The sequence below is a fragment of the Periophthalmus magnuspinnatus genome, chromosome 10 (genome assembly GCF_009829125.3).
Source record: "Periophthalmus magnuspinnatus isolate fPerMag1 chromosome 10, fPerMag1.2.pri, whole genome shotgun sequence".
Lineage (NCBI taxonomy): Eukaryota > Metazoa > Chordata > Actinopteri > Gobiiformes > Gobiidae > Periophthalmus > Periophthalmus magnuspinnatus.
In genome coordinates this window covers 14796501-14823915 of record NC_047135.1, presented here as the reverse complement: position 1 = coordinate 14823915, position 27415 = coordinate 14796501, and the positions used below count along the sequence as shown (strand labels likewise).

General features: G+C 42.2%; 1 protein-coding gene across 1 annotated transcript in view; it reads right to left on the bottom strand.

The window, feature by feature from the left end:
• LOC117377282 (mitogen-activated protein kinase kinase kinase kinase 4-like) overlaps window positions 1–27415 on the bottom strand; it is a 66394-nt gene that overhangs the window by 18383 nt on the left and 20596 nt on the right. The window contains exons 4-18 of the mRNA XM_055224662.1: window positions 25418–25540; window positions 24943–25053; window positions 22609–22699; window positions 22398–22528; window positions 20552–20606; window positions 19858–19936; window positions 19426–19598; window positions 15013–15085; window positions 14195–14303; window positions 13692–13790; window positions 12625–12768; window positions 9575–9637; window positions 2294–2728; window positions 1592–1726; window positions 717–860 (exon numbers count right to left, since the gene is read on the bottom strand). Coding sequence (XP_055080637.1) covers window positions 717–860; window positions 1592–1726; window positions 2294–2728; window positions 9575–9637; window positions 12625–12768; window positions 13692–13790; window positions 14195–14303; window positions 15013–15085; window positions 19426–19598; window positions 19858–19936; window positions 20552–20606; window positions 22398–22528; window positions 22609–22699; window positions 24943–25053; window positions 25418–25540 — 1965 coding nt within the window. The remainder of the gene's footprint in view (window positions 1–716; window positions 861–1591; window positions 1727–2293; window positions 2729–9574; window positions 9638–12624; window positions 12769–13691; window positions 13791–14194; window positions 14304–15012; window positions 15086–19425; window positions 19599–19857; window positions 19937–20551; window positions 20607–22397; window positions 22529–22608; window positions 22700–24942; window positions 25054–25417; window positions 25541–27415) is intronic.

Sequence of the window (27415 nt, the reverse complement as noted above, 5' to 3'; positions counted from 1 at the left end):
GAGACAAGCAGCCCATGTTACATGTCAGACCTGTGCAAACATACCACCAACAGTAATTTTTTTTTGTTTTTTGCTATAAAAACACCTGTAATTGATCAATACAGATAAGCTAATGCCATACTGTGGAGCATTCCAGGCAAAGTTATAACATCTCCATGGAGAAAAGAAGGCAGCACGGTGGCTGAGTGGCAACACTCATGCCTCACAGCAAGCAGGTTTGGTTCGATCCCTGGGTCGCCCAGGCCTTTCTGTGTGGAGTTTTGCATGTTTCTCCCCGTGTCTGGATGGGTTTCCTCCGGGTACTCCGGTTTCCCCCATCAACCAAAACATGAACGCCCTTCGAGACAACTGTTGTTGTGATTTTGGGCGTTACAAAAATAAAATGAATTGAATTGAAGAAGGTGGTGGACTTCCAGTAGAAAAGTTACATAGTGCACCTTTAAGTTAGACTAGCACTCTTTATATCACTAGCTCTTGCTTCTACTGTATGAGAGCTCATTAAAAGTCAAAAAAGACGTTGCACTTTGTGCCAGTGTTTCATGTAGACAAGCCCAGTAATTACAGAGATATTAACCATACAACAAATCTGCAATCTGACAGTTAAACAGCAAATCCCACCTGAGAATCTGACCTGTCCTCAACTCAGTTTAAAGGAGGATTCTACAGTGTTGTGGTATTGTGGTATTGGTTGTCATTGTGGCTGGTATAGTTCTAACCTTGGGGGGCATCTCGGGGGGCTCCCAGAACACGTTGTCAGTGGGTGTTCGAGGAGTGAATGGAGACAAAGGGGAGAGAGTGAGAGCCATGTCGGACAGAGAGCTGCTGTGGGCGGACTCTCGACTGGAGCGCAGGTTAGCATTCTACAAAAGACACAAAAATACACTGTGAAATATTGAATGATTTTGAAACAATATCAAACACCCCAAATATGATGGAGTTGACATAGCCCATCTTTCACATATCCAAGGGCATTAAAGGTGCAATATGGAACTTTTATGGAGGCCACCTGCTTGTCTCCATCTTGTATTTTTTCAATTACAGGTATTTTTTAGAGATAAATAAATGGGGTGGCCAATATATCGGGCTGATATTTGGACTATCAGCCATCTTCCTTTACTCTGATGACTGATATTTGGTTTTGCCTGACTTGCTGCCTAAAGTTTAGAGACTTTACTACAAAGAGGACACTGCATAAAAAGTGACTATACAGAATTATATAATAAATTATCAAAATCTGCCCTCCTTATCTGTCCAAAAATATTGGTAGAGCTTATTAGCCATCAGATTCAAAATAATAGGTATGAGCAACGGCTATAATTCATTTATTTATTTATTTTTTATCCTGAAAAACATTCTCATTGTGAGCAAGGTCACCTCCTCTAACTTGAGCAGGTTGGAGAGACCTTCTTATCTCCATGGAGAAAAGCTAGGCTAAAATAAAATCTCCAATAAGAAGAGCAGGCATAAAACCCCATAGAGACACAGGGAGGGCATCTGACACACAGAAGCATTTCCGAACATTTGCAGAGGTCTAAACTACAGGGTTAGCAGCTTTTTGCAGAAAGGATATCAGAATAAAAACATTGAGTACCTGGTTGAGGTGAGCTCTCTGCATGGCAGGGGTACAGGGACTGGAGCTGCTCCCTGACCCCAACCTTGAGTGCACCTGACTGGGCAGAGCAGAGGACATGATGGCCCGGGCCAGCTGGGACTCCTGGAGGTCCATCTGTAAACACATATTAGCTTGATTTGCTAACCATTATATGCAAGATATGAATGCTTTATCACACACAAAAGATATAATGAGTTAAACACCACTGACCTAATCACTGCTGGAAAGTCCAAGCACCCATCTCTGAAACAGTACTAGACCAGGTCTAAACCAAGTCTAAAACAGGTCTAAACCAGGATAAAAAAACAAAACAATCTAAAACGTCTAAACCGTATCTAAAAGAAGTCTAAACCAGGGCTAAACCAGGTCTAAAACAATGTATATTTGGTCAGAGGATTGATTCCTGCTCGCACCAAGTTCTGTTGTTGTGTCCTTAGGCAAGACACTTCACCTACATTGCCTCGTATGAATATGGTGTGTGAGTGTTAGTGGTGGTTGAAGGGGCTGATGGTGCAGCCTCACTTAGGTTGGTTTGTCTCAGGGCAGCTGTATCTTACCACCACAAGTGTGGTGTGAATGAATAATACACTACAAAGTGATTTGGGTGTCTTGAAAGGCGCTGTTTAAAATCCAATGCAATACTATACAATCAACATAAGCACAAAAGCCAAAGCAGGTTACCACTAAGCGTTGGTGGTTGAGAGAGCGAGCCAGAGGCAGGGCTGGAGCACTGGGCACAGGAGGAGAGGTCCTTGGGTTTAGATCCTTAGTCCGGGTCTGATCTCTGGTCTGGTTTCTGGCCTGGTCTCTAGTCTGGTCTCGGTTCTGGTCTCGGTTCTGGTCTCGGGTCTGGTCTCGGTTCTGGTCTCTGGTCTGGTCTCGGGTCTGGTCTCGGGTCTGTTCTCGGGTCTGTTCTCGGATCTGGTCTCGGGTCCTGGTCTGGTTCTTGGTGTGGCTCTGGTCCTTCCCGCGGTCTTTGTGGTCGTGTTGGAGGGAGAGTAGGGTGGTCTGGTCCTTAGGCAGGGTGCGGTGGGATCGCCTGCCCGCTGAAGGCTGCTGGTGCTGCGATAGAGGCTGCGCTTTGCCCTGGGGAGGAGGCTGGAGCTGAGCACATCTCTGAAGCCAAAAAGGAAGCACACAAGAGCAGACAGAGCTAAAAACACTAAGCATAAAAAAACAAACAGATAAAAGCTGCATTTTTACCATAGTTATAATAAAACTGTAATATAAATGAGCAAAAGATAATGAAGGCTCACAAAGCATAGCAAGAACAAAAATAGCATATTAAAGGTGCAGAACCTGATTTTTATTGTCTTAAAATGTGAAAAACAGAAGTAGTTCATTTTAAATGATTTGCATTGGTCCAAAGTTATTCCTCAGTTACCTTATGCATTTCACGGATCCTAATTATTCAGAACAGTTGTCCAAAATGTTTGCCTCCATTTAATCAAAAATGCCCTACTCTCCACAGAAAACCAACAAACTCCACACAGAAAGTAGGGAATCAAACCAGGGACCTCTTTGTTGTGTACCACCAGTACACCAGTACATAGTATGATACATGAGATGACAACTACTTAAAAATTGTATTTTTATTCTTTTTTAATAAGACAAAAAATAATAAATACAATTTAAATGAAAAAATAGAAATAAAATAAAAATAACAATAATAATAATAATAATAAATAAATTGCCCAGTCCTAAAAGTCAGGACAAAGCCAAACTAAACCAGGACTAAAACAAAACTAAACCAGAACTAAATGAGGACAAAATGAGCACTAAACAGGACTAAACCAGGACTAAACCAAGACTAAACCAGATCTAAATAATGACTCAACCAGGACTAAAACAGTAATTTCTTTTAGAACCTTTACCTTCTAGACAAGAGCATATTTCTGTATGTCCACACCAAGATGGCCGCTGCATGATACCAGTTCAGTAAGTTCAGACATGAGTGAGCCTGAACGTAAACAAAAAAATATCTCTAGAGTTACACCACTGCTGTCAGAATGAACTGGGAACAATGGAGACACAGACGGCTGATATGAGAGTTAGAGTGTTATTGTAAACAAAAACAGGTAAACAAAACCGTCTCCATGGAAATCAGACTCAAACTCAGTGCAAATGAAGGGAGGCTGTATGAGACTGTAGTAAACAGATGAGTAACTGAACATAATGAATGACAGCTGGAATCTAAAGCAGGACTAAAGTAGAACTAAACCAGGACTAACCAGGATGAAGCCAGATTTAACCAGGACTAAACAAGGACTACATCAGGACTAAGCCAGATCTAAACCAGGACTAAATGAGGACTAACCAGGACTAGACTAAACAAGACTAAATGATCAAACCAAGACCAAACTAGAATATGTGTGGACACCAGGTCAAGTAAACCAGGTCTAAATCACTAAACCAGGGCAGGGGCTTGATCAGGATCATATTGAGCACTGAGGAGCAAGGGAGGGACAACCAGAACAAAAGTTGCTTGTACTGAAGTTGAATATTTGTTAAACCAGGGCTATATTTGGACTACAACTCAACTACAATTGGACTTACACAGGATTAAACCAGATCTAAACCCAAATAAGGGCTTAAAACAGGGCTAGACTAAGATAAAACATTCTTACTTATAGAATATAAGTGGGTATTTTACTTCTACAGAGTATTAACTGCTAACACATAACATATTTAGATCACCATGTTACCTTTTATAGTGCTATATTTGTCAAAAACATGTTTAAGCTTCATTTTCATTCCACTCCCCCTTCAGAGTGACATAACAACACAATAGTGTGCATCCCGCTAATGAAACTTCTGCACATCGCATCAAGTTTGTCAAGTGCAATGTGTATTATTTTGTATCATGTTTTTGTATGTGTTTGGAGAATTGTCGTGTGGGAGCATGGATGACGTGGGCTTGTCGGCGAAGCGTTGCACAGATTCTTCCTACTAACCGTAAGGATGGTTTGAATAGGGTGTTGCTAAATTACTCAAACATCCATGACATATTAAACCTCTTCAGGCCTGTTTCTGATGAGGGAACAATGTTATAACATGGTAGAAAAAAAAAAAGATGTTGCATAACACCCCCTCTCTTTAATCTTGAACTAAATAGGGAAGAATTAGAAGAAAATAAATAAATAAATAACAAGGCTCCAAAAGCTGAAAATTAGGCTACATAAAAATGATAATGTCATGATGCCTGTTTTCCTGTCCTTCTGTGCTATCTCCCCCTCCCCTACCTGTCTGCCTGGAGCTGGGCGGAGTTCCTGACTCCTCCTGCACGCACCTGGAGCGCATCAGCGCAATCACCATCACCTGCTGCTGAGTATATGAGGGCTCGGCAGACTACACTCAGAGCCAGACCGTCCGCGTGTAAACGTGAATGCTCCAGCTCAGTTTTGCACCTTTTTGCCCATCTGCATGCTCTTACTGGATTTTTGTCACCTTCTAGATTCCTGTCCCTGCTCGTTCCCACTCCTGCCTCTGTGCTCCGGTACAGTCATCCCTCCGTCTTGCTACCTGTCCTGTCTTGGTCTCCGGTCAGCTGCTTGCCTCCTGCCTTGGGTCCGTGGGCTACGCCAGCCCTGCCTGTCCCGGTCTCTTCTCGCTCCTGTCTTCACTCCAGGTTTCACTCGTTCCTGTCTTCACTCCTGGCTTTCCCGTCCCCGACCTGCACTCCGCCCGCCTGGTCTGCCTCCTGCTCCCTGGTTCCTCGTGTGTGTTTGAATGAACTGCTAAAGACTAATATTCACTATTCTGCACAATAAACACTGTCAACTTGCCCTGAGTCTGCATTTTTGGTCCTACCCGCACCGTTACGACAGAACGGTCTGGCCACAATGGACCAAGCGGACTCGGGCCCGGACCAGGCGCTCCGGCAATCGCGCTCCCACCATGAGGTGGTGTTAGGACAACATGAACAATCTATTCGGACTCTGTTGGATCTTAACCAGACTTTATCCCAACAAGTGGCGCAGCTCAACCACCAAGTGGCCGCGCTTCTTGTTTCCCCGCCTGCTGCAGCTGGGGTGCCGCTACGTCCTCCGGAGCCCAGAGATACAGACCCAGAGCCATATTCAGGTCAGCCTCACCTCTGTCGGGGATTCCTGTTTCAGTGCGAGTACGTGTTTCAGCAGTGTCCCACTCGCTTTAACTCTGGGGCCGCTAAAATTCGCTATATGTGTGGATTACTTCGGGGAAGGGCTCTCCAGTGGGCTGAGGCACGGCTAACCAACACACCTGTGGACACTTTGGATTTTAACAAGTTCATCTCCACCTTCAAGCTGGTGTTTCGACCACCCGCACTACCAGGACAATGCTGACTACTGACTCTCAACCAGGGCTCCAGGACGGTAGCGGACTATACTATCGATTTCTGGACGCACGCGGCTGAGGTGGACTGGACGGACAGCACACTGCGGGCCATTTTCGTGCGGGGTCTGAACGAGCATCTGAAAGATGAACTGGTGTCTCGTGACGAACCCTCCGACCTATGGTCCCTCATCACCCTCACTAACCGGATCGACAATCGGCTACGGGCGCGTTGGAGAGCGAGACGCTGACGCCGGAGCTACGCGCTGCCCCGCCGCCTCCGGAGGAGCCCATGCAGGTCGACCGGACCCTCGTTTCGGCCGAGAAGCGTCAGCAGAGGCGTCGCCTGGCCGGAGCCTGCCTCTACTGCGGCGAACGTGGGCATTTTGTAGCCACTTGTCCGGCTTGGCCAAAAGGGGGCACCCACCAGTAGCGTTGGGAGTACTGGTGGGTGAGTCTCAGATCCCGGATTCCAATAATAGACTGCGGCTCAGTGCCAACCTGTGTGTACGTTCAGAGACTTTACCTGTTTCCGCTCTTGTCGATTCCGGGGCCGAGAAGGACTTTATCGACGCCCAAGTCGCGGAGCAGCTCGGCGTACGACTGGATCCCCTCGAACGCCCCCTAAATGCCCAGGGACTCAATGGACGTTTTCTGGGCTGTGTGACGCACGTCACGGAACCCGTCACCATGGTTTTGTCCGGCAAACACCGTGAGACCCGGCGGTTTCATGTTCTGTCTTCCTCCGCCTCCCCGCTAGTTTTAGGCTACCCCTGGTTACGAACTCATAACCCCGTCTTTGATTGGGCCCGGGATGGAGTTTCGGGGTGGAGTCCCGAGTGCCACGGCAAGTGTCTCCAGTCCGCCCTACCTCCCGCTGGGGGGTCCGGTCCCACCATCGATCCGTCCCAGGACGTCCCCAATCTGTCTTCGGTTCCAGCGGAGTATCACGACCTCGGAAGTTTTTAGTAAAAGTAAGGCGCTCTCCTTACCCCCGCACCGCCCGTATGACTGTGCCATAGACCTCCTGCCGGGTGCCCCATTACTGTCTAGTCGACTGTATAACCTGTCGAGACCTGAACGAGAGTCCATGGAGGAGTATATCCGTGGATCCCTGGCCGCTGGGATTATCCGTCCTTCTACTTCCCCGGTGGGGGCAGGCTTCTTCTTCGTGGCCAAAAAGGATAAGTCACTACGGCCCTGCATCGATTACCGGGGTTTGAACAATATCACTGTCAAGAACAAATACCCGCTCCCCCTTCTGGACTCCGCCTTCACGCCCCTCCACGGAGCTACCATCTTTTCAAAGTTGGATCTGCGAAACGCATACCACCTTGTGCGCATAAGGGAGGGGGACAAGTGGAAGATGGCGTTTAAGACCCCCCTTGGCCACTTCGAATATTTGGTTATGCCCTTTGGCCTTACCAACGCCCCTACGGTGTTCCCAGCCCTGATAAACGATGTGCTCCGTGATTTTTTGAACCGCTTTGTCTTCGTTTACCTGGATGACATTTTGATTTTCTCCCAGTCCCCTCAGGAGCATCGCCGTCATGTCCGCCTGGTTCTTCAGCGCCTCCTAGAAAACAAACTGTTCGTCAAGGCTGAGAAATGTGAATTTCATGCAGAGGAGGTCAGTTTTTTGGGCTTCATTGTGGGGCGGGGCCAAGTGAAAGCCGATCCAGGCCGTCATGGATTGGCCCGTCCCGACCAATCGCAAGCAGCTCCAGCGATTCATCGGCTTCGCCAACTTTTATAGACGGTTTATACGGGATTTTAGTAGGGTTATCTCGCCCCTTACTAAACTTACCTCTCCTTCATTGCAGTTTTCCTGGTCCCCCAAGGCGCAATCAGCTTTCGAGAAGCTCAAGAAGCTGTTTACCTCCGCTCCCATCCTGCAACAGCCCGACCCCCTGCGCCAATTCGTCTTGGAAGTAGACGCCTCCGACTCGGGAGTGGGGGCCGTGCTGTCTCAGAGGTTTGAACCCCACAATCGCCTCTGCCCCTGCGCCTTCTTCTCCTGTCGGTTGTCCTCAGCCGAGGCCAACTTTGACGTGGGGGACCGGGAACTCCTGGCCGTCAAACTCGCCCTAGAGTAGTGGCGCCACTGGCTGGAGGGGGCGGAGCAGCCGTTCGTAGTTTGGACAGACCATAAGAACTTGGAATATATCCAGTCCGCCAAGCGACTCAACTCCCGTCAGGCTCGTTGGTCCCTGTTCTTCAGCCGCTTCAATTTCCTCCTGACCTACCGTCCCGGATCCCGGAACGTCAAACCGGACGCCCTTTCCCGCCAGTTCACCCTGGAGGACAGCCCTGGTCCCGCGGAGATGATCATTTCCCCCTCATGCGTTGTCGCCGCGGTCCACTGGGAGATCGAGGACCCCTCACAGTTCCTCGGCGGCCCTGGTCCCATATCGCTGTGGACTTTGTGACGGGACTACCTACCTCACAGTGGTGGACCGGTTCTCCAAGGCCGCCCACTTTATGGCCCTGCCCAAGCTCCCAACTGCTAAGGAGACCGCCGACCAGCTCACTAACCATGTCTTCCGCCTTCACGGCATCCCGGTGGATATCGTTTCCGACAGGGGGACTCAATTCACGTCCCAGGTGTGGCGGGCCTTCTGCGACGGGTTAGAAGCCACGGTCAGTCTCGCGTCCGGCTTTCACCCGCAGTCAAATGGGCAGACGGAGCGGGCCAACCAGGACCTAGAAGCAGCACTACGATGCACAGTCTCCGCAAATCCCGCGACCTGGAGTTCTCACCTGCCCTGGAGAGAATATGCCCATAACTCTCTCGTGAGCTCGGCCACCGGGATGTCCCCTTTCCAAGCGTCCCTGGGATACCAGCCTCCGCTCTTCCCCACAGAGGAGAAGGACCTTGCCGTCCCATCCGTCCAGCATCACCTCCAGCGTTGCCGCCGGGTCTGGAGCAAGACCAGGGCGGCCCTCCATCGGTCCGGGGCGTGCACCAAGGCAGCGGCTGATTGCCACCGCATCCCGGCACCCACATACCAGCCTGGCCAAATGGTTTGGCTCTCTTCCAGGACCATCCCACTGAAGACTGACTCCCGCAAGTTGTCCCCCCGCTTCCTGGGGCCATTCAAGATTATAAAAGTCATAAATCCGTCTGCTGTACGACTCCAGTTGCCCCCGTCTCTCCGGATCCACATCTCCCAGATCAAACCAGTCCGGACCAGCGAACTGCACTCCGCCCACCTGGTCTGCCTCCCGCTCCCTGGTTCCTCGTGTGTTTGAATGAACTGCTAAAGACTAATATTCACTATTCTGTACAATAAACACTGTCAACTTGCCCTGAGTCTGCACTTTTGGTCCTACCCGCACCGTTACGACAGATAATTATCTAAAAAGTTAAAAACATTAGAAATATTTAGTAATATTGTATGTTAATTAGGGTTTTTAACATAGTAAAATTTGCAGTGGAACCTTGCTGCACATTTCAGAATTTATGATATTACTGAACGCAGTTTTTTTTACTGATACTTGAAATTTATGATATCTAAAAAGAAAAAAAAGTCCAAGCCACAACTACAACATAACTACAAGGTCAATCACTTTAATAAAGAACCATGGGAACATTTTCTACTAAACCTGTAAAACTACATCAAAATAAAATGAGTGAATCGTCTATACCTGCTCGGCTGCTGAGTCCAGCGGTTTCACCAGCACATCTCCGTTCCTCTGCCGGTCTCTGTCCTGTTCAAAACATGGAGCTCATTATTAAAATATGAACTCAGACAGAAAATGATATTCAGATGATACAGAAAAAATGCATGATTTTAATGATGATGTTACACAACAGAGTACAAAATTTAACAGCAATCTGTACAAACACAGAAATCCAGTTTTGAATGGTGTAACTACGGTTTGGTCATTTTGAGGTAAGACTGAAATATTTAAGTGCAGAAGAAGCAGACGCCCCAAAGTCTGAATATTTCATAATGACTGCATTTATATTTGATTCTGGAAATGTCATTCACTGTTCAAAAATGTTAATGAAATAATAAAATCTAAAGTCTATGGTAATCTGCAAATATTCACTTTAGATGTCAAAAATTGTATTCAACAAAAAAAATTACTCAGAGCTGCTAAACACATAAGGGTGCATTCACACTTACACATGGACCACATCAAGAATGGGACTAAACCCAGAACTAAACTTGGACTAGAGGACTGAGGAGTGCACAGTGTATGTCATTTGTCATCTGAGCACTAAAATGATTAGAATGAGTTTTGTGAAAGTGAAAGGACTTTAAAAACACTTCTGGATTACCCCCTGATGACATCACATCACAAGGTAGATCTGAGGGTTTTTGGCGCTGGAAAAATAATTGTAATTTATGTTTTTAATAGTAGGATTCAGTTCACATTTCACATTCTAAATCTGTCCAGAAAGATTTGAGAGACTGAAATCTGAACTTTAAACTAATTCTCTCTAGTTCTACTGTGGCTGGTGGTTCTGATGGAGATAAACTGACTGAGTGGTGGAGATGATAGACAGTGAATGATTTTATAGATTAGGCAGAGATTAGAGTATTTGATCATGTTATCCAGGCTGAGTAAATGGTGTTTTTGGAGTATTGGACAGTGGTGAAAATGGTTTGTTTTTTTTATCCAGAGTTTTAACAGTTCGCTTGTAGAGTGATTGCAGAGGTTTCAGTCTTGTGGTATTTGCCAGGGACGAGACGGGTAAACAGTATGTAATGTGAGAGAATCATTGAGTGCATAAACATTTTAGCTTCTTGGGTGGACATTTGATGCAGAATGTGTTTGAAGTTGCAAATACTGAATTTTACATGATTACTTATTTTATTAATGTGAGATTTGAATGATAATTTTGAGTCTATTAGAATTCCGAGATATTTGTATTGTGGGACAATCTGCAGCCGTTCTCCAGAGACAAGGATGTCTGGAACTGTATGGGAAGTGTTGTTGGATTTACTGAAAATCATTGTTGCTGTTTTGGATGTATTCAATTTAAGATAGGAGTGATTTAGCCAAGATGAAATTTGAGCCATGGAGTGAGTGAATTTGTCTGCGACCTGGGAGATGTTATTGCCATGTGTGTATATTACCGTGTCATCAGTGTACATTAGTATGTGGACATCGTTGCAAACGAAGGGAAGGTCATTAATGTATAGTGAAAATAACAGTGGCGCTAATGTGGACCCTTGGGGAAGACCAGTGGACAAAGACAGTGCTGAGGATTGTTGAGACTGAATGCGGACATGTTCAGAGCGGTTGGCCAGGTAAGATTCAATCCATTTCAGTGTATCTGGTGAGAAGTTAAATATACAGAGTTTAGACATCAATATCTAGTGGTTTCTAGTGTCAAAGGCCATTTTAGATCTAAAAATACAGCCCCCACTACCCCACCCCAATCTAGCAGTGCTCTGACGTTTTCAGTAAAATAGCAAGTTGCTGTTTCGGTTGCGTGATTGGTTTTGAAGCCAAACTGCATGGGATGGAGAATATATTAGACCTCTACAAATGAGATTCTTAGATTTCTTTCAGATTTCAATCTCTCAAATTCTCCTGGGTATGTTTAAACTATGCAATGGGTGCTGAATTTTAAAACAAATTGCAAATCTATCTAAATCTTGTCAGAAAAAAATAAATTAGATTTTTATTTTTTTTTGGAAAATTTTTGCCCATCTTTCTATACAAAACCTGCCAGAAGCAGTGGACCATTTTGTAATATTACTGGACATATTTCACCTCATGGTCAGACAGCGGCACTCTGGTACCATCTGAAACTACAGGGTCTTTCTGTGAAGTTAATTATTTTAAACAAAGACAAAACTTTTCAAATCATAAAATGAACTTTGGGTCTCATCAGGTTTAATCTGCTCCTCAAACAGAAGAGCATTGACCCTGTTTCACTTGTTCAATTATAACTTCAGTCCATCACCATCTGCAGCTCCAGATGGTGAGGAATTTCAATATGAATTTTAAACACTCACACAGATTGATATAAAAAGAACAATAAGGGCTGTCTTAATGTAATGTAGGCAGTGATATAATGGTGTGCTTACTTCAAAGTTTATCATTCAAAGTAGAGGTGGCGATATGCCAAAAAAAATCTACCAGCATAATGTGGTTTGGAGCATATTTTGGAGAGAGAAATGTGACTATTTTGTTTTAAATAGTAATAATTGCAAGTGTGCACCTGTAGTTACACTGCCCGAGCCTTACATACCACCACTAGATGCTATCTACGCTACTGCTGTCTGCCGCTGCTTTGTCCTGACGGAAGAAAACGAGAGGCCACAGGTGACGCTGAACAAAGGCCAGGGTAGGTGAGGGGGGTAGGGGTTGGAGGTGGAGGGAACGGAGGTGACCAAAATATTCAATAAAGCCACAACAAAACACAGTCTTGACATGGTTTTGGTCCAGGTCTAGTCCAGGTTTCAGATTCTAGACTGTGAAGATATCATGTATGTTTTGCATTGTAATTTGCCATGAAAGATCCAACTGGTAAATTCATACGCCCCACCTTTATTCATTTGAAACCCATCAATAGCCTTAGCTTAGTCTTTAGGAAAAATATATATATAAAAATCTGTATGTCACTTGTTCTGCCAGTTTAGTTTAGTCCAGTTAAGCCCTAGCTTGGTTTATTCCAGTTCTAGTCCTGGTTTAGTCCAACATTTGATATGGCATGATATGATATTTGATCTAACCTGTCTCCAGTCACAGTTCCGGTTAAGCTGGTCCGGTTTTGGCTCAGCCCGGTTCTGGTTTGGTCCTAGATCCTGGTCCTGGAGCAGAATTTCCTGTAGCTCCGCCCACTGGAACCCCGAGTCCTGGAGCTGTCGTCTCTGCTGCTGAAAACCGCAAGTGAGGAGAGGAGTCATTATTCATTTAGATCAGAGAGGAGGGGACTGACAGGTCCAACCTTTACTAATGCATGCAAACTTATGTAACAGCAGCATAATTTAGCTCATTTACCATCAAAATACATGTGTGAAATGTGTAAAAACAGGAGATGGGAAATGCCCAAGACGTTTGTTGTAATCTGATACCAAGTACTACTAGAACCAGTATTATACCATCAATCCGATACTGATGAGTTTTGTATGATTTGGAACTTTTACCTTGGTTTACAATACGGGTGAAGTGCCTTGCCCAAGGACACATTAGTGGAATACTTTGCTAGTGGCGGGAATTGAATTATCAACACTGTTTGTTAGTATTCCAAAAAATTAATTATATCTTGTATATAAATTTCAAGTTTTTTGCCATGCTGTTTGTGGCTGGTTTAACAATTTAGAGGTCACAATCCAACACAAATCCAAAAGATGCCAGATCAATCCAAGCTCAGAGCAGTGTGTGCTGTCATTGTGTCCTTGGGCAAGGAACTATCCACGTTTCCATTCATAAATGTGGGGTATGTGACTGACGGCCGGAGGGCTTAATCGTGAAAACTGCTGCAGAGTGAATGAAGAACGCTATGAGAGTTTTGAAAGAAATTATATAAACCATATCTATTATTATTATTCTTATTATTCTTATTATTCTTATTATTATTAACACACAAATTGAAATTAAAGTAAGACTGAACACAGCCTTGCCAAGGAGGTAAAGTGATGCAAGTATAAATTCCAACAACCTTACTTTTTGTAAACCAGTTTTGTTTTGTTTTTTTACTTTTAATTTTTTTTTTTTTACTTGTAATGGCCCTTTAAGCAGTATATGATCACGTATGATATATGTGCTATATTTTAATGACATCACACATAAACTGTACCTCTTGTATCCTGTGCCTGTGCTCCTGCTGCTGCTGGAGCCTCTTCTCTCTCTCTGAGGCCAATTGCAGTTTGTATCTCTCTTGATCCTGTCTCTGCACCTGCACAGACATATAAAACAATAGATGCCGGACTGTAAAAGATGCACACCTGCACATTTAATAATGCATGGAAATGTAGCCACTGTCTCACATGTGGTCTTGGCTGCCCTCCTCTCACCTGCCTCTCCTCTATCTTTCTCTCTGCCACCTGTCACTCTCTCAGGTAGCTGAGAGAGAGACACACATGGCAGAGATCGTGGTCATAGCTGGCCTGGGGCATCTCTCTCTCTCTCTCTCTCTCTCTCTCACACACACACCTGTGATCATAGCTTCCCTCTTCCTCTTTTTCCTCAACTGTGGTCGTAGATGCCCTGGGGTGTCTTCTCCTCTGTTCTGGTCTTCTTTCTCTCCTCTCTCTTTCTCTCACCTGTGGTCATAGCTGCCGTCTTCCTCTTTTTTCTCACCTGTGGTCGTAGCTGCCCTGGGGCGTCTCCTCCTCTGTTTCGGTCCTCGATCTGCAGTCGGAGGAACTCTCTCCTTAGAGTCCACTCTCCGGGAACGTTAACGATGGAACTACAAAAATGAATAATCCAGTTTAGATGGTAAAGGATGCAAACAGGAAGAATACAAACTAATGATCCAGGATAGAAATAACCTAACATGAACACAGAGATGAGATACTGATAGGACAGAACTGCACACATGCACTGTACAGATATGAGGAGAGGGAGGAACTCAGGGCCATCTGCTGTTTAACCCAAAGACAGAACAGACTGAACAGGGGAACTTAAGTAATATGTTACAGGAATATATTAAAAACATGCTATACATCTTCTATATTATTGTACTATATAATTGTATCGCTCCATGACACGTTAACAGTCCCAACCACTACTTAGGCTCTGGGAGTCAATTCCCCATTAATTTTTCCAAAAAAAACTATCAAATTATATTAATTAAAAATAAGAATCATAGCTTGCATGGAAATGTTCTTTTGACTATAATATCCCACAACACAGCATGAAGCATGTCTAGCTCCATGGAAAATGTTCTGAAGTATGTTTTTAAATTTCTATTTCCATTTGGTCATGGGTCATGCAGGGGACATGCCACCTCCGGAAAGTTACATACTGTACCTTTAATTGAATAGGTTATTGAAATATAGAGGTGAAAATAGAAGATGTAAGTTAGCAGCCAAAACATGTCAAGAGATAAAGATAAATACAGCTGCTAACTAAGGACAAAGTTGTGAATGAACAATAGTCGACTGATAAGTGTTTACCTGGGCTCTCCTTCCTCCTCTGTGACCTCATCCTCCTCATCCTCACTGCCGCTGTACTCATACTCTGGACCCTCTTTAAACAAAGTGGAAAATGTATGGGTTAAATTTAGAGAGAGAAAGACAAAACAAACAAAAATCAAACTATGAAGGAGCATACTTTTACTATCCAAGTTAATGACACACTGATTTCCCTGTAATCATTTAGAAACACTTTCCTTCACAGCTCTCGGTGAATTAAAGACCACACAGATTAGTCTCTGTTGCGCCTTGACCTTAAAATTGATTCATTTAAAATAATGAAGCTTTCTACCATGTTATAATGTCGTTCACTCATTAAGGAGAAGAAAGTTTTAAATGTCATTCATTCGTATTTGAATAATCCAGTGCTCTCTCCTGGGCCCTATTGGAACCTTCCTTATGGTTAGCAGTACAAGCCTGTACAAGGCTCTGCCCACAAGCTTGCATCACCGATGTTCCTGCACAACATTTCTGCATAAATATTCAAAAGCAGGATGCAAAACACTGCACCACAACTTTTGAAGGAGGAGTGGTTTAGTGCAGAGAGCAAAAACGAAACTGAAACCTATTAAACATGTTAATGCGCTGCATTTTCAAAACAATAAAAGGTAATAAGGTGACCTCAATCTGTCATGTGTTAGCAGTTAATACCCCATAGAAGTAAAATACCCACTCTTATAAGTCTAATAAGTCTTTTCCACCTTTTATTAACGCTAATGAATAATTCTAATGATCTGCTGTAAATACTACAGCCATTGCTACTTCAGAACATTATTCAATAGAACTCACTGATTCACATATGAAAACATCTGTCTCTGTACTTCTAAATTCTGAAATCAAATCCAGTTTGTGTTTGACAGTGGGGCTTGAACCTGACTTGCCCTTCACCCCCATGAGCTCCTGACCTCTTGATCTTTGACCTAGGGCTAGCTGCAGCAGATGAGGTTAGCGAGGTTAGCGTGACACATTTGGCAGAACAGATGCAGCGGGTGTAACTCAAACTGCTCTGACAGAGACAGCATGTGTTTCCAATAAAAGTGATAGGAGTCATACAGGTGTGAATGCTAAAAGGGCCATGCATATATGACATGGGCATATATACAGAGCTGTAGTACAAAGAAGTATTATTCATTTAAAGTGCTTCAAAACACTTTAACCTTAATATTTCATGTAGAATCACTTAAAGGTACACCATGTAACTTTTTTGGTGGAGAGCCCCCTATCTGTTTGGAACGTTGTAGGACTGCAAGATTAATCACAATCGAATGAAAATTTGAATTTGAATAGGATGTAATTAGCAAACTGCAAAGGCTGCAGTTTTTGAATTACCATAATTTCCTCCACAAACAACTAAATCTCCTGTCTTATTCTGCATAAAAATTGCTAACCCTGTAGTTTAGATCTGTGCAAACATTCAGAAGTTCAGATTTCAGTGTTTTTGTCAATTCAATGTGTATAAAAATGTGAAAATCTGAATAGACTCCTATTATTAAAACATAAATCACATATCTAATTGCAATCGCAAATGTTTGTCAGAAAAAAATGCTATTTGATATTTTTCCCAAATCATCCAGGCCTAGAATGTTCCAAAATATGGTATTATACCAGTGTATCACCATGGAGACAACCCAGTGACCAGGCCATGTTATCTTACTGATCTGTGGAGAGGCAATCCCACTCACTGTAAAGCTATGTGTTTTTCAAAGTATTTTTTAAAACACATATATTGATATAAATGAAAGATAAAGTCTAATGCCATACTGTGGAACACTCCAGACAAAGCAATGACATCTTCATGGAGCCAAGCAGACCCTCCACGATAAAAGTAGCATACTGCTTCTTTAAATTGCCACTTTAAACTGTGTTTACAAAAACAGTTTGTGGTTTAAGGCTTATGGTTATTGTGTCCCTGAGCAAAATAACCACAGTGCCCCACTTCAGTCACAATTAAGTCTCTGGGTGATAGAAAGGGCATCTGGAGTAAAAGACTTGAAAAATTACAGTACAGCTTGTTCACTATGGCAATCCCTGATCACAAATAGTTTCAGTTTTACAGAATGCAAAGAGTGCTACTTCGACCTATGTATTAACTTGTTTTGCCACCTCTCTATTCAGTAAATATCTCGTACATAGAAGATAGGGCCATATACAAGTATAAACATATGAGACAGAGTAACCCCTCATGCAGCGCAGAGACAATCTTTGTTTAAACCACTCCCAAAAGAAAAACTGACCCATTTTCAACAGCCTGTGTCCACTCATGTCCAGCTAGGATTTCAAGTAGGACCAAATGTCCAAAATCCAAACATCAAATCTACATATGTTTTTTTACAGATCATTTCTATTAGTGACAAGGTCCATTCTCCCACTATATTTATCCAACCACACCACAACATCTGCAGAAGAAACATCTGACCTTCCCCTATCTCAGTCTAAAACTGCAAGGATATAGAGGGATGAGAGGGCATCTGACACACTGGGGTAGAGAAGGATGGGAGGGCATCTTACACATAGGAATACAGAAGGATGGAAGCGTATCTGACACATAGGGATAGGAGAATGGGAGGGCATCTGACACACAGGGATACAGGAGGATGGGAGGGCATCTGACAGTTGGTTTTCTCTTTCCTTCCTCTCCCGTTAGCTCCATAACATGTGCTCCACATGTGCGTGAGCTTTGGTGAAGACAAGTGTAAATGTTTGAGGAAGTAAAGACGGTGGATTTAACGTGAGCTTTGTTAATCTCACATTCAAAACCTCAGCTCATTCTGACTAATCACTCAAGTATTTTGTCTGTCTCCTATTATGTCCCTTTTGAGATTTCTAGACCTTAAAAATATTTCTATCTCTAAGAACTTATAGTACAGTGGTTCATTTCACACCCTACCAAATACCATACAGCAATATTTGGCCTTCCAAGTATACACCAAACTGATCTAAAACAGGGCTAAAAACAGACAATTCCAGGTCTAAACTAGGGCTAAAACAGATCTATAATACTACACAACTGCACAATTCCAAATCTGGACTAGCCCCATAGAGGACAACATTGTGCATTAAATTAACTCTAAAGTCATCAAATATCTGAACTGCACTTTGAGAAATACTGCTACTGTACATGTTTTAGTGGAAGGGAAAATGTATTCAATCACTCCACACTTGGTGGTAAGTTACTATTGTAGCCACAGCTGCCCTGGGACAGACACTCTGCACTCGATGAAGATTTAAAAAAAATACTCCTTTGTTGGGATTAGAAAGTAATTTTTATTAACAAAATAATAGTATTTCTTAATCTTTTAGCATGAGATCTTTAGGGGTGTGCAAAAATAACGAAATATCAATATATCGTATCATTTCATTTAATGATACAATATCGATGTTGTGGGCTACTGTATCGATATATATAGCCAAGAGTACATTTTACCAAATTATTCTGTCACAGCACTACATTTGTGTGGCTTATTTAGAGGAAAGAAACTTGTTTATGCAGAACATTTAACATTTGATTCACTGTTTTGATTATTAAAATAGGCTTATTTCATATTAACTTTGGTTTAACAAAGACTTTTAGTATCTTAGTTGTGATTTAGTAAATATGTTGTGATCCTTCAGAGCCATTAAACTGCACATGTCACAGTGTACATGTAAATGTGGAGCTCAATGTAACAGTCTGATGTGTTTTTCTAGTTGGAAAAATGTACAAAACAAAATGCACTGTTATGTTCATTCATCTTCAATAAATGGAAGCTAAATAAAAAAAATAAATAAATAAAAAAAAGTTACTATTTATTTTTTGTGAAAATGGGGTTGATCATTAAGTGTCCCGAAAGCCTTTTTAACTGAATCGTTTGTATGGAATTGACTGTACTGTGCACTGTATCGACATACGTATCGTGGCCTATATATCAAGGTATGTATAGTATCGGCAAGTAATCAGCAATTAAGCTGCACTTGGGGAGCACAAAGGGAGCCAGGACCTGACACTAAACACCAGATTGTCCGCGTATCCTTTGTGGCACAACTCTGCTTGGCTCAGTTTCGTGTTTTTGCTCTTTGTGACTTATTCTAAGTTGGATATTTTTGCTCCTCGTCAGATCCTGCTCCCTGGACCCGCTCAGCTCCTCTGTCTCTGACCCTGCTCTCCACTACCGGTACGAATCTCACCTCTTCTGACCCAGCTCACCTCTACCGGTACTACTCACCTCGTTTCAAACCCCGCTGTTCATGCTCTACTCCTGGACCACGGCAAACACCCCACTCTCAACTCCCTGATCGATCTACCTTCATTTGCACATTTAAAACTGTCAATAAACATTGTTAAACCTTTCCCCAAGTTCGGTCTCTTTGGTCCCCTGTCAGTCGGTATGACACATTCCTAGTTTGCGCACATCTTACCTTTCTCCTTCTTCTTGCGTGTGCGGTCCAGATGGTCTTTGAGCATGATGCGTACTTGTCTCTCATTAGTCAGATCTCGGATGAAGGCGTGTCTTAGCAGGGCCTCAGTCGTGGGGCGGTGCAGGTGGTTTTTAACTAAACAACTGTCCACAAATGAAAGAAACCGCTTGGACCTGAAAATAAATAAATTCATAAATACAATAACTGCAAACACTTGGTACAACAATTTGTAGGCTCTATATCCATGGGTATTAGAATTATATATACAAGACTGTTTGTTGACCTGGTTTATGACAGTGAATCTCCCATAGAGTTATGGCAAATTATCTAATTAAGTTTAGAACATGAATGCATCCAAAGACCAGAACGGTTTTAATTGATGGTGGCCATGACAGTTCTTGCTGTTTCTTTCTGATCATGTGCAGAACTGACCATTTCTTGGACTTGAGTTTGGGAGGGGGGTTTCGGGGGATGAGGAATAGCGCTCTCATTGGATGCATGTCACACAGGGCTGAGGAAACAAAGACAGATTTATGAGGCACGGACAAATAAGGAAAAGTAACTGAACACAAAAGATGAGGGAAAAAAAACAAACAAAAAAACAAAATGGAGAAGCAGAGGTGGTTTACATTACATTTACTCACATTTAGAGTAACTTAATAAAATTGTACTTCTCAGAGTAGATTCCAGACCTCATACTGTTATGCCTACTTGAGTAATATATTGTACAGTGTAAGAGTATTATTACTTGGGTAAAAGTTGTTTACTCTTTCCACTGTGAGTAAGTTTACAAGCTTTATGTTGACAATCTGAAATGATTTGTGCGTGTATGTTTCTTGCACCACTCTTTAAATATGAGTTTTGTGTCTAGACTAGATTTTGTGCATTACTGTATTTAATGTTTTGTCCTTCCAATCCATTCACTTAAAAATATAAATGTTACGTCCAGACAGTTGAGTAATAGTGTGTCAAAGTATGTTTTCATTCTTAGTCATGTTTAAGACCATGACCTTGTACCTATATTTGAGTAGTATTATTGATATATATATAGCCATCCTAGCACCTCTGTAGAAGAGACTGAACAGTGGCAGAATAAACCACATAAACTGTGAAACGTTAAACTCACGAGGAGCTCCTTCTGCCATCTCCAAAGCAGTGATGCCCAAAGACCACAGGTCACTCTGACAGAAAGAAGACGAGACAAATTATTAGATTTAAAGCTATCTTTCATTTTCAGAACACAAAACACATTTGAAGTAGTTATCCAAGCACATGTGATGTGCATATACAGGTTTTCATGTTTTTCTAATTCTGACTTGGTGTGGTGAGATAGTACCTGTGTTAAATATTTATCATAGTTTTACATGCATTAGGTGGCAGAGACAATTTACGCATGAGGAAGGCATTTCTCTGAGTTTAAATTAATTTGAAAACATAAAGGTGTTGTCACCTATATGTATTTATTTAATCATAACTATTTAGGTAATTTAGAAGTGTTTTGGCCCTTGTGTACATAATGATTACTAGGTAACAGAACTGGAACTGCCTCTTATATCTGCTGCCTGTGTCTAACCAGAAAGCAAAATTATAAATTTCACCAAGAAAAAATAAATAAATAAATAATAATAATAATAATAATAATAATAATAATAATAATAATAATACAAAACTAGGCCACATTCTTAGTAACATCTTGAACATAATGATGTTAGTTATGTTTTAGTTTAGTAACGACTCTAACCTGTCATATGCACTTTAAACTACAACACTATTTGTGAAAGAATTGATAAGGAACCGGACAACTGACAAGGCCATAATCTGAATTCCCATCCCTGATGAGGCATTAAACCCCATTTAGACCCAGAAGAGACACACACTAGCTCCATTGTGTTCCACTATAAACCCAGAGTATTGCACATCTGTTTGTATGTAGTTTTTCCCTGTTGTCATAACCTCCTCTAAATGCAGTGCAGTATTTCCCATAGATTCCCAAGAAGACTGTGGTAGCATAAATAATTCAATAATTTATTCACATGATTTTTGGAGTATAACTGTCACTTATTGTCTATATTTAATTTTAAGGAGTTCTTTCAACCTGTTCAGTTACTTGTGTAACTATGTTTATGGTATAACAATAGGTATCAGTGTTATTGCTGTTTTTTTCAGATTCAAGAATGTTATGATGTCATACTCCCAGATGGGGAAAAGAGACAGCTTTCCCTTATGATTATGCTGTACTTTGCCAAGAAATATTCAAAAGGTACATTCACAAATGTTGAAATTGATCATTTCTACTAGTCACTAGACCCCAAAACTCCCTTTATTACAACAGAAGTTGTTGCTGGAGTGATTTGTACATGTCTGAGCAATGTTCATCGCTTATTTTCAAGACGCTGATCAATCCCCATTTTCACCACCGCCGGCATATGCCCACTGCTCTGTACTCAATGATACACATGAAATTCACTTGCATTGTTTAGTCATTTTAGCATTTTGGTACAAATGACAAAAAAATCTGCTACTCGCTACTGTGATGTGCAGCTACCCATAGGAGGGGCCGACGGGTCTTTTTTGTGATGATGTTTACGGCGACATCAGCTTCTACTGGGCACCACAGACTTCTAATGTGGAGGTCAGCGGTCGTTTTATAAATATTGGGATTTAAAATGTGCAAATTAAAACATAATGATCCACCGCTGTTATAGATCATAACTATATAGCAGACACCAGCACAATAGGTCTTCTTTCACATCCACATAGGATGTTGTAATGTCATCTGAAACCCAGCAATATGTGATGACAAGCCCAATTGTTTTTAGACTATGAGGGGCCATCATAGTCTCTTCTATTAATGGAAATACTGCAGTGTGTTAGTATGTTCCTTTAACATGTAGTCATAAATCCACAGTCTGTTAGCGCTGTTTGTTTAGCGTGTTGCATGAAACCCACAGTGTATTTGTATGTAGTTTTACCCTATAGTCATACGTGGCCTCTGGGTTCTCGTCACACGCAATGACTTCAGGCGCCATCCAATATGGTGTCCCAATGAACGTGTTCCTCCTGCCTACAGTTCTGTCCAGCTGAGCCGACACACCAAAGTCCACTAGGAATAACAACATGAGGACTTCATGTTAAACTGAAACAAACAAAATAACTGGAATAATGAACAGCAAGGTGCAGTACCAAGTTTGACCTCTGCGTTCTCCGTCAGCAGAACGTTTTGACCCTTAATGTCTCTGTGGATCACGTGGTGAGAGTGGAGATGGGACAGCCCCTGCGCACAATGGAAAGGTGACATGATAAAAATATATAATGTAAAGATATATAGTTTAAAGAAAATGCTTAGTTATATTGCAAAACAGATGTTGCGAAACCCAGTGACACACAGCACATATGTGAAAGACACAAGATACAAGGGTTGGGCAATATGTCAGAGCGAATATTGTCATCAGTATTATCATTATTTTTATTTTTTTCATATATTGTATTGATCTTATATATTGATAAAAATATATCTATATTTCACAGTACCACAAATACATTTTCTAAGCAGGACTAAGTGGACTTTTCTGGGATCTTGAGTTTTGATTCAGACAAACCATTAATCCACCTGTCAATAATTTTTATCTGAGCTTGGGACTGGTGTTAAAACTACAAGTGTGTGTAAAGTATTGGAGAAGTGTGTATTCTTGACTGATCAGACAACACGTGGATAGGGGTAACAGTTAATTGAAAAAAAAAAACAAAAACATGCTCTTTCTTTACTCATGGATCAAAATATGTTTGTGTCCATGTTGTATATTTTGTCATAATTTAAGATGGAGGGCAGGGGCCTATATAACTCTGGGAGATTTGCAGGTTTTGAAAGAAATATACAAACAGAAATCTACAACTGTTGACTCCACAAACTTGTCATATTGTATAGATCTGATATTTTGTATTTAGTTCAGTTTTGTATTTAGCTTTGTATTTTAGTTATGTGTTGTTGCTAATGTAACTGCTTTTGTATGTGGCACTTGGTTGCTATGCCAACAAGTTGATGTGAAGGTTCTGTTTGTGAGTGACTGGTCTGTTGGAGACTGGCTCTAGTGAGTTGAAACTGCTGTTGTTTTGCTCTTGTTTTGACATGGGTTACAGTCTGCAGTAGCCATTGTGTTCAGAAAATAAACAACCAGAAGAAATTTGGTTTTCTTACACCAGAATGTTACAATATTAATCTTACGGCCTAAAGTACTTTCATCTGACAACAATCACGCCTTTGGAGTTGAATAATGGCACCATTTTCTGAAGCTATTGTGAAAATAATCATAACACTTTTATACAGGCAAAGAAGACGTTGAACTTTGTGTCAGTTTTGGTTTCATGTAGATAGGCCCAGTAATTACAGATTACAGATACCATAAACCAGGTCAACAAATGTTTCAACAGCAAATTCCACCACAGAATTCTGATTTGTACTCCAGCTCAGTTTAAAGTATCAAAGTGTCCTGATGTCACGTGAATGCAACCTAATGGGTACAGCCCGTTTAAGATCTTCAAAACAACACTTCTGATGTTATGTCATAGACAATATAAAACTCACCACAAATACGGACACACTTTTAATTGTGTTTAAATAGAAAACTAAACCCGTAGCTCTCCCTGAGTGAGTCCTGCAGAGACACACTGACCCAGATTCTTTGTTTTGTTTTGGACCCTCTTCAAAAGGTTTAAACAAACACAGGAAGTGCCGCCATTTTCAGACGATGACCTCACCTCCTCCTCTGTCCCTGTACATGTGTGCGTGTGTGAGTGTGCATGTGAGCATGCATGTGAGCATGCATGTGAGTGTGCATGTGAATGTTAATGTGCATTTTTAAAGCAACACAAAGAAGACAAAATACTGACAGTGCGGAAAAATTGTACCACTAAATATAGACTTATGTTTTACTAAGTACTTTATAACACACCCATTCACTATTTTACCATAAACTTCCTCCAAGCCACAATTTCAGAATCAGAATTTTGTACACTTACTAGATTTATTGTCTTTATGAGATAACTAAAACTGTGTTCTTCTTCTGAAATTCCACACTTCACTGTGATTGGTTAAATCCACCTGTCACTCACAAAGAGCATGACAGAGGCTGAACAATTTATGGAATATTTACTTGTAAATTGTTAATCGCTACGGCATTTAGAAACTCATGGAGTGGGTGGATGTGTGTCTGCTGAAGGTTTCTATAGAATTGTTAAGTGAGGCTGTAAATTCCGGGTCCAACCAGAAACATACACCTCCCTCATACACTTTTTGTCACAGTTATAACCATAAATTCATGCTTATAGCCTTGTTAGCTTTAAACAACTGCAAACTCTTTTTAATGTGGGATGTGCTGTCACCAAAAAAAGAGGAAATAGTAAACATGTTCATTGTTTTCAATCAGCTGGTGGAGCCGGAAGAGACATTTAACAGCCGAAGGAGGTTCATATGATAGAAACTGCATGTTACCAGCAAGGAACTGTAAAGCATGCACATACCCGTAGCACCTCTCTGCAGATGTAGGAGATCCAGTCCTCCTTCAGACAGTTGCCTTTGGTTTTCTTCACCAAATCTGTGACTGAGCCAGCGCCACAGTACTCCATCACAAGCTAATGACATACAGAATAAGATTTAACATGTCAAAATGAAGGCTCTGTCCTGGTTTAGTTCAGGTTTAGTCCTGGTTTAGTCCTGATTTAGTTCTGGTTTAGTCCTAGTTCTGTCCTGGTTCTGTCCTAGTTTAGTTTTGGTCCTGTCATGGTTTAGTCCTAGTTCTGTCCTGGTTTAGTCCTGGTTCTTACCCAGAGCTGGTGGTCAGTTCCTGGTTTCTACTTAATGAAGTCTCCGTAGTCCTGTTTTAGTCCTGGTTTAATCCTGTTTTTGTCCTGGTTTAGTCCTGGTTCTGTAATGGTTTAGTTGTGGTCCTGTCATGGTTTAGTCCTAGTTCTGTCCTGGTTTAGTCCTGGTTCTTACCCAGAGCTGGTGGTCAGTTCCTGGGTTCTTCTTGATGAAGGCTCCATAGTATGTGGCAATGTTTCTGTGATGTGAGTAACTCTTTAACATGTTGATCTCCAATTTGATCTCCTCCTCTTCCTCCTGGACACACAACAATATATAAAATCAGCTGCTTTATAAATGTAGTTTGTCTAGAACTTTGAAACTGTTAAACTAATGCAACTTAGAATATCAGCTTTGCCTGTCTCAAATATTAAGATGTTTTATAAGGTGACCAGACAATAGTGAGCAAACCTTGTTGTCAAAGCCTGACTTTGTCATATCTCTGAAGCTAAGCAGGGCTGAGCCTGGTTAGTACTTGGATGGGAGGCTGCTGGGAATACCAGGTGCCACACTGGGGCAGCAGTGTAGCTGTGTCCTTAGGCAAGACACCCACATTGCCCAGTATGAAAGTGTTGGTGGAGGTTAGAGGGAGTCTGCCCCAGCAGGGCAGCTGTAGCTGGAAATTAGTGCGAGTGGGTTTGCTTTTTGTCTAGAGGAGGAATTACAACAGCATCAAATATATTGGTTTTTAATTCAATCTAATGCATTTTTATCCACACCCACAGACGTTACAGTTTTTGAGCAGGTGAACAATCTGAACCCAACCAGACAAAAATAAAAATGCATGTCTCTTACACAGGCCACATTTTATTAGATTAAACTTCCTTTGTCATTCATCATATTTCAAAATGGAGATGTGTCAGAGAGGAAGTGTTCATTATACCTCTGCTCAAATGCTTTTTTTCTGTGAATCTGAACTGTGTCTGAGTTTAAAGTTTGTGGAGTTCATTCAACAAAAACACATCGTCCAATCAGGCTGTCCCGTGACCCCAAGATGACCCCTGAACTCTGACCTATGCTGACAGTCCCAATACAGGAATGGAGAAGAAAATAGGGACAGCAGTGTTTTTGAGACAGAAGACAGAGACTGAGAGGAGAGAGAGGGAAAAGAGAGGAGGAGGAGGAGGAGGAGGAGGAGGAGGAGGAGGAGGAGGAGGAGGGAGGGAGAACGATAGATAAGAAAGAGGAAGCGGTGGGGGTGCAGGAGACGAGGGGTAGAGCAGGAGGAGAATGAGAGAGAAGAGAAAAGGGATGAGTCAGAGGTGAGAGGAGGAGAAAAACAGAAAAACATAGAAGCAGAGAAGAAGAAAAAGGAAGAGGGGGATGAGAGTGAGAGAGGGGGTGGTTCAGAGTAAAAAGAGAGAGGGGGAGGGGGTACAGGAGGAGAAGAGGAGGTCTAGAGAAAGAGCAGAGGGGTGAGCGAGGGGAGGATAGTCAGAGAAGTGAGGGCATGTAAGAGGAGGAGGGGAAGAAAGAGAGAGACAAACAGTATGGTAAGAGGGAAGAGAAAAAGAGATAGAGAAAGTGAGAGAGGGTAAGGGACAGAGTGAGAGGAGGGCGAGAAAAATACAAAGATGAAGAAAGGAATAAGGAGGGGGAGAAGGAAGAAGGACAAAAAAGAAATAGACGGAAAAAGAGAAAGACAAAGAGAAAAGAGGGGGAGTGACAGAATGAGAGAGGGAGGGGAGAGGTGAGGGAAAGCAGGAGGAGTGAAAGGAGCAAGAGAGGATGGGAGGAGTGGAAAGAGAGGAGGAGAGAGTAGAGAAAGGAAACAGAGAGAGGAGAGAGAGAGAGAGAGACGAGCTATAGAATGGACAAGGACGGAGGATGGAGATGGAGGGGTAGAGAGGGAGGAGAGGGAGGGTGACAGAGACTGATGATAGAGAAGGGGAGAGAGGGAACAGAAAGGGGAGGGTAGAGAGAGGGAAATGTGTTGTGATCTATGTCTAATTCAGAGGACCCTAAATCTCCAGAGTAATAAAAGGATGAGATGGATTAAGACAAGAAGATATAGAGATGAAAGGAGAGAGGGAGAGAGAGAGGAGAAGAGCTGTGAAAACTCTCTCTAAAAGTTGTGAAATGTGCTTATAAACTCATCATGGTGAATAATTAGAATGCTATGAATGCATAAGT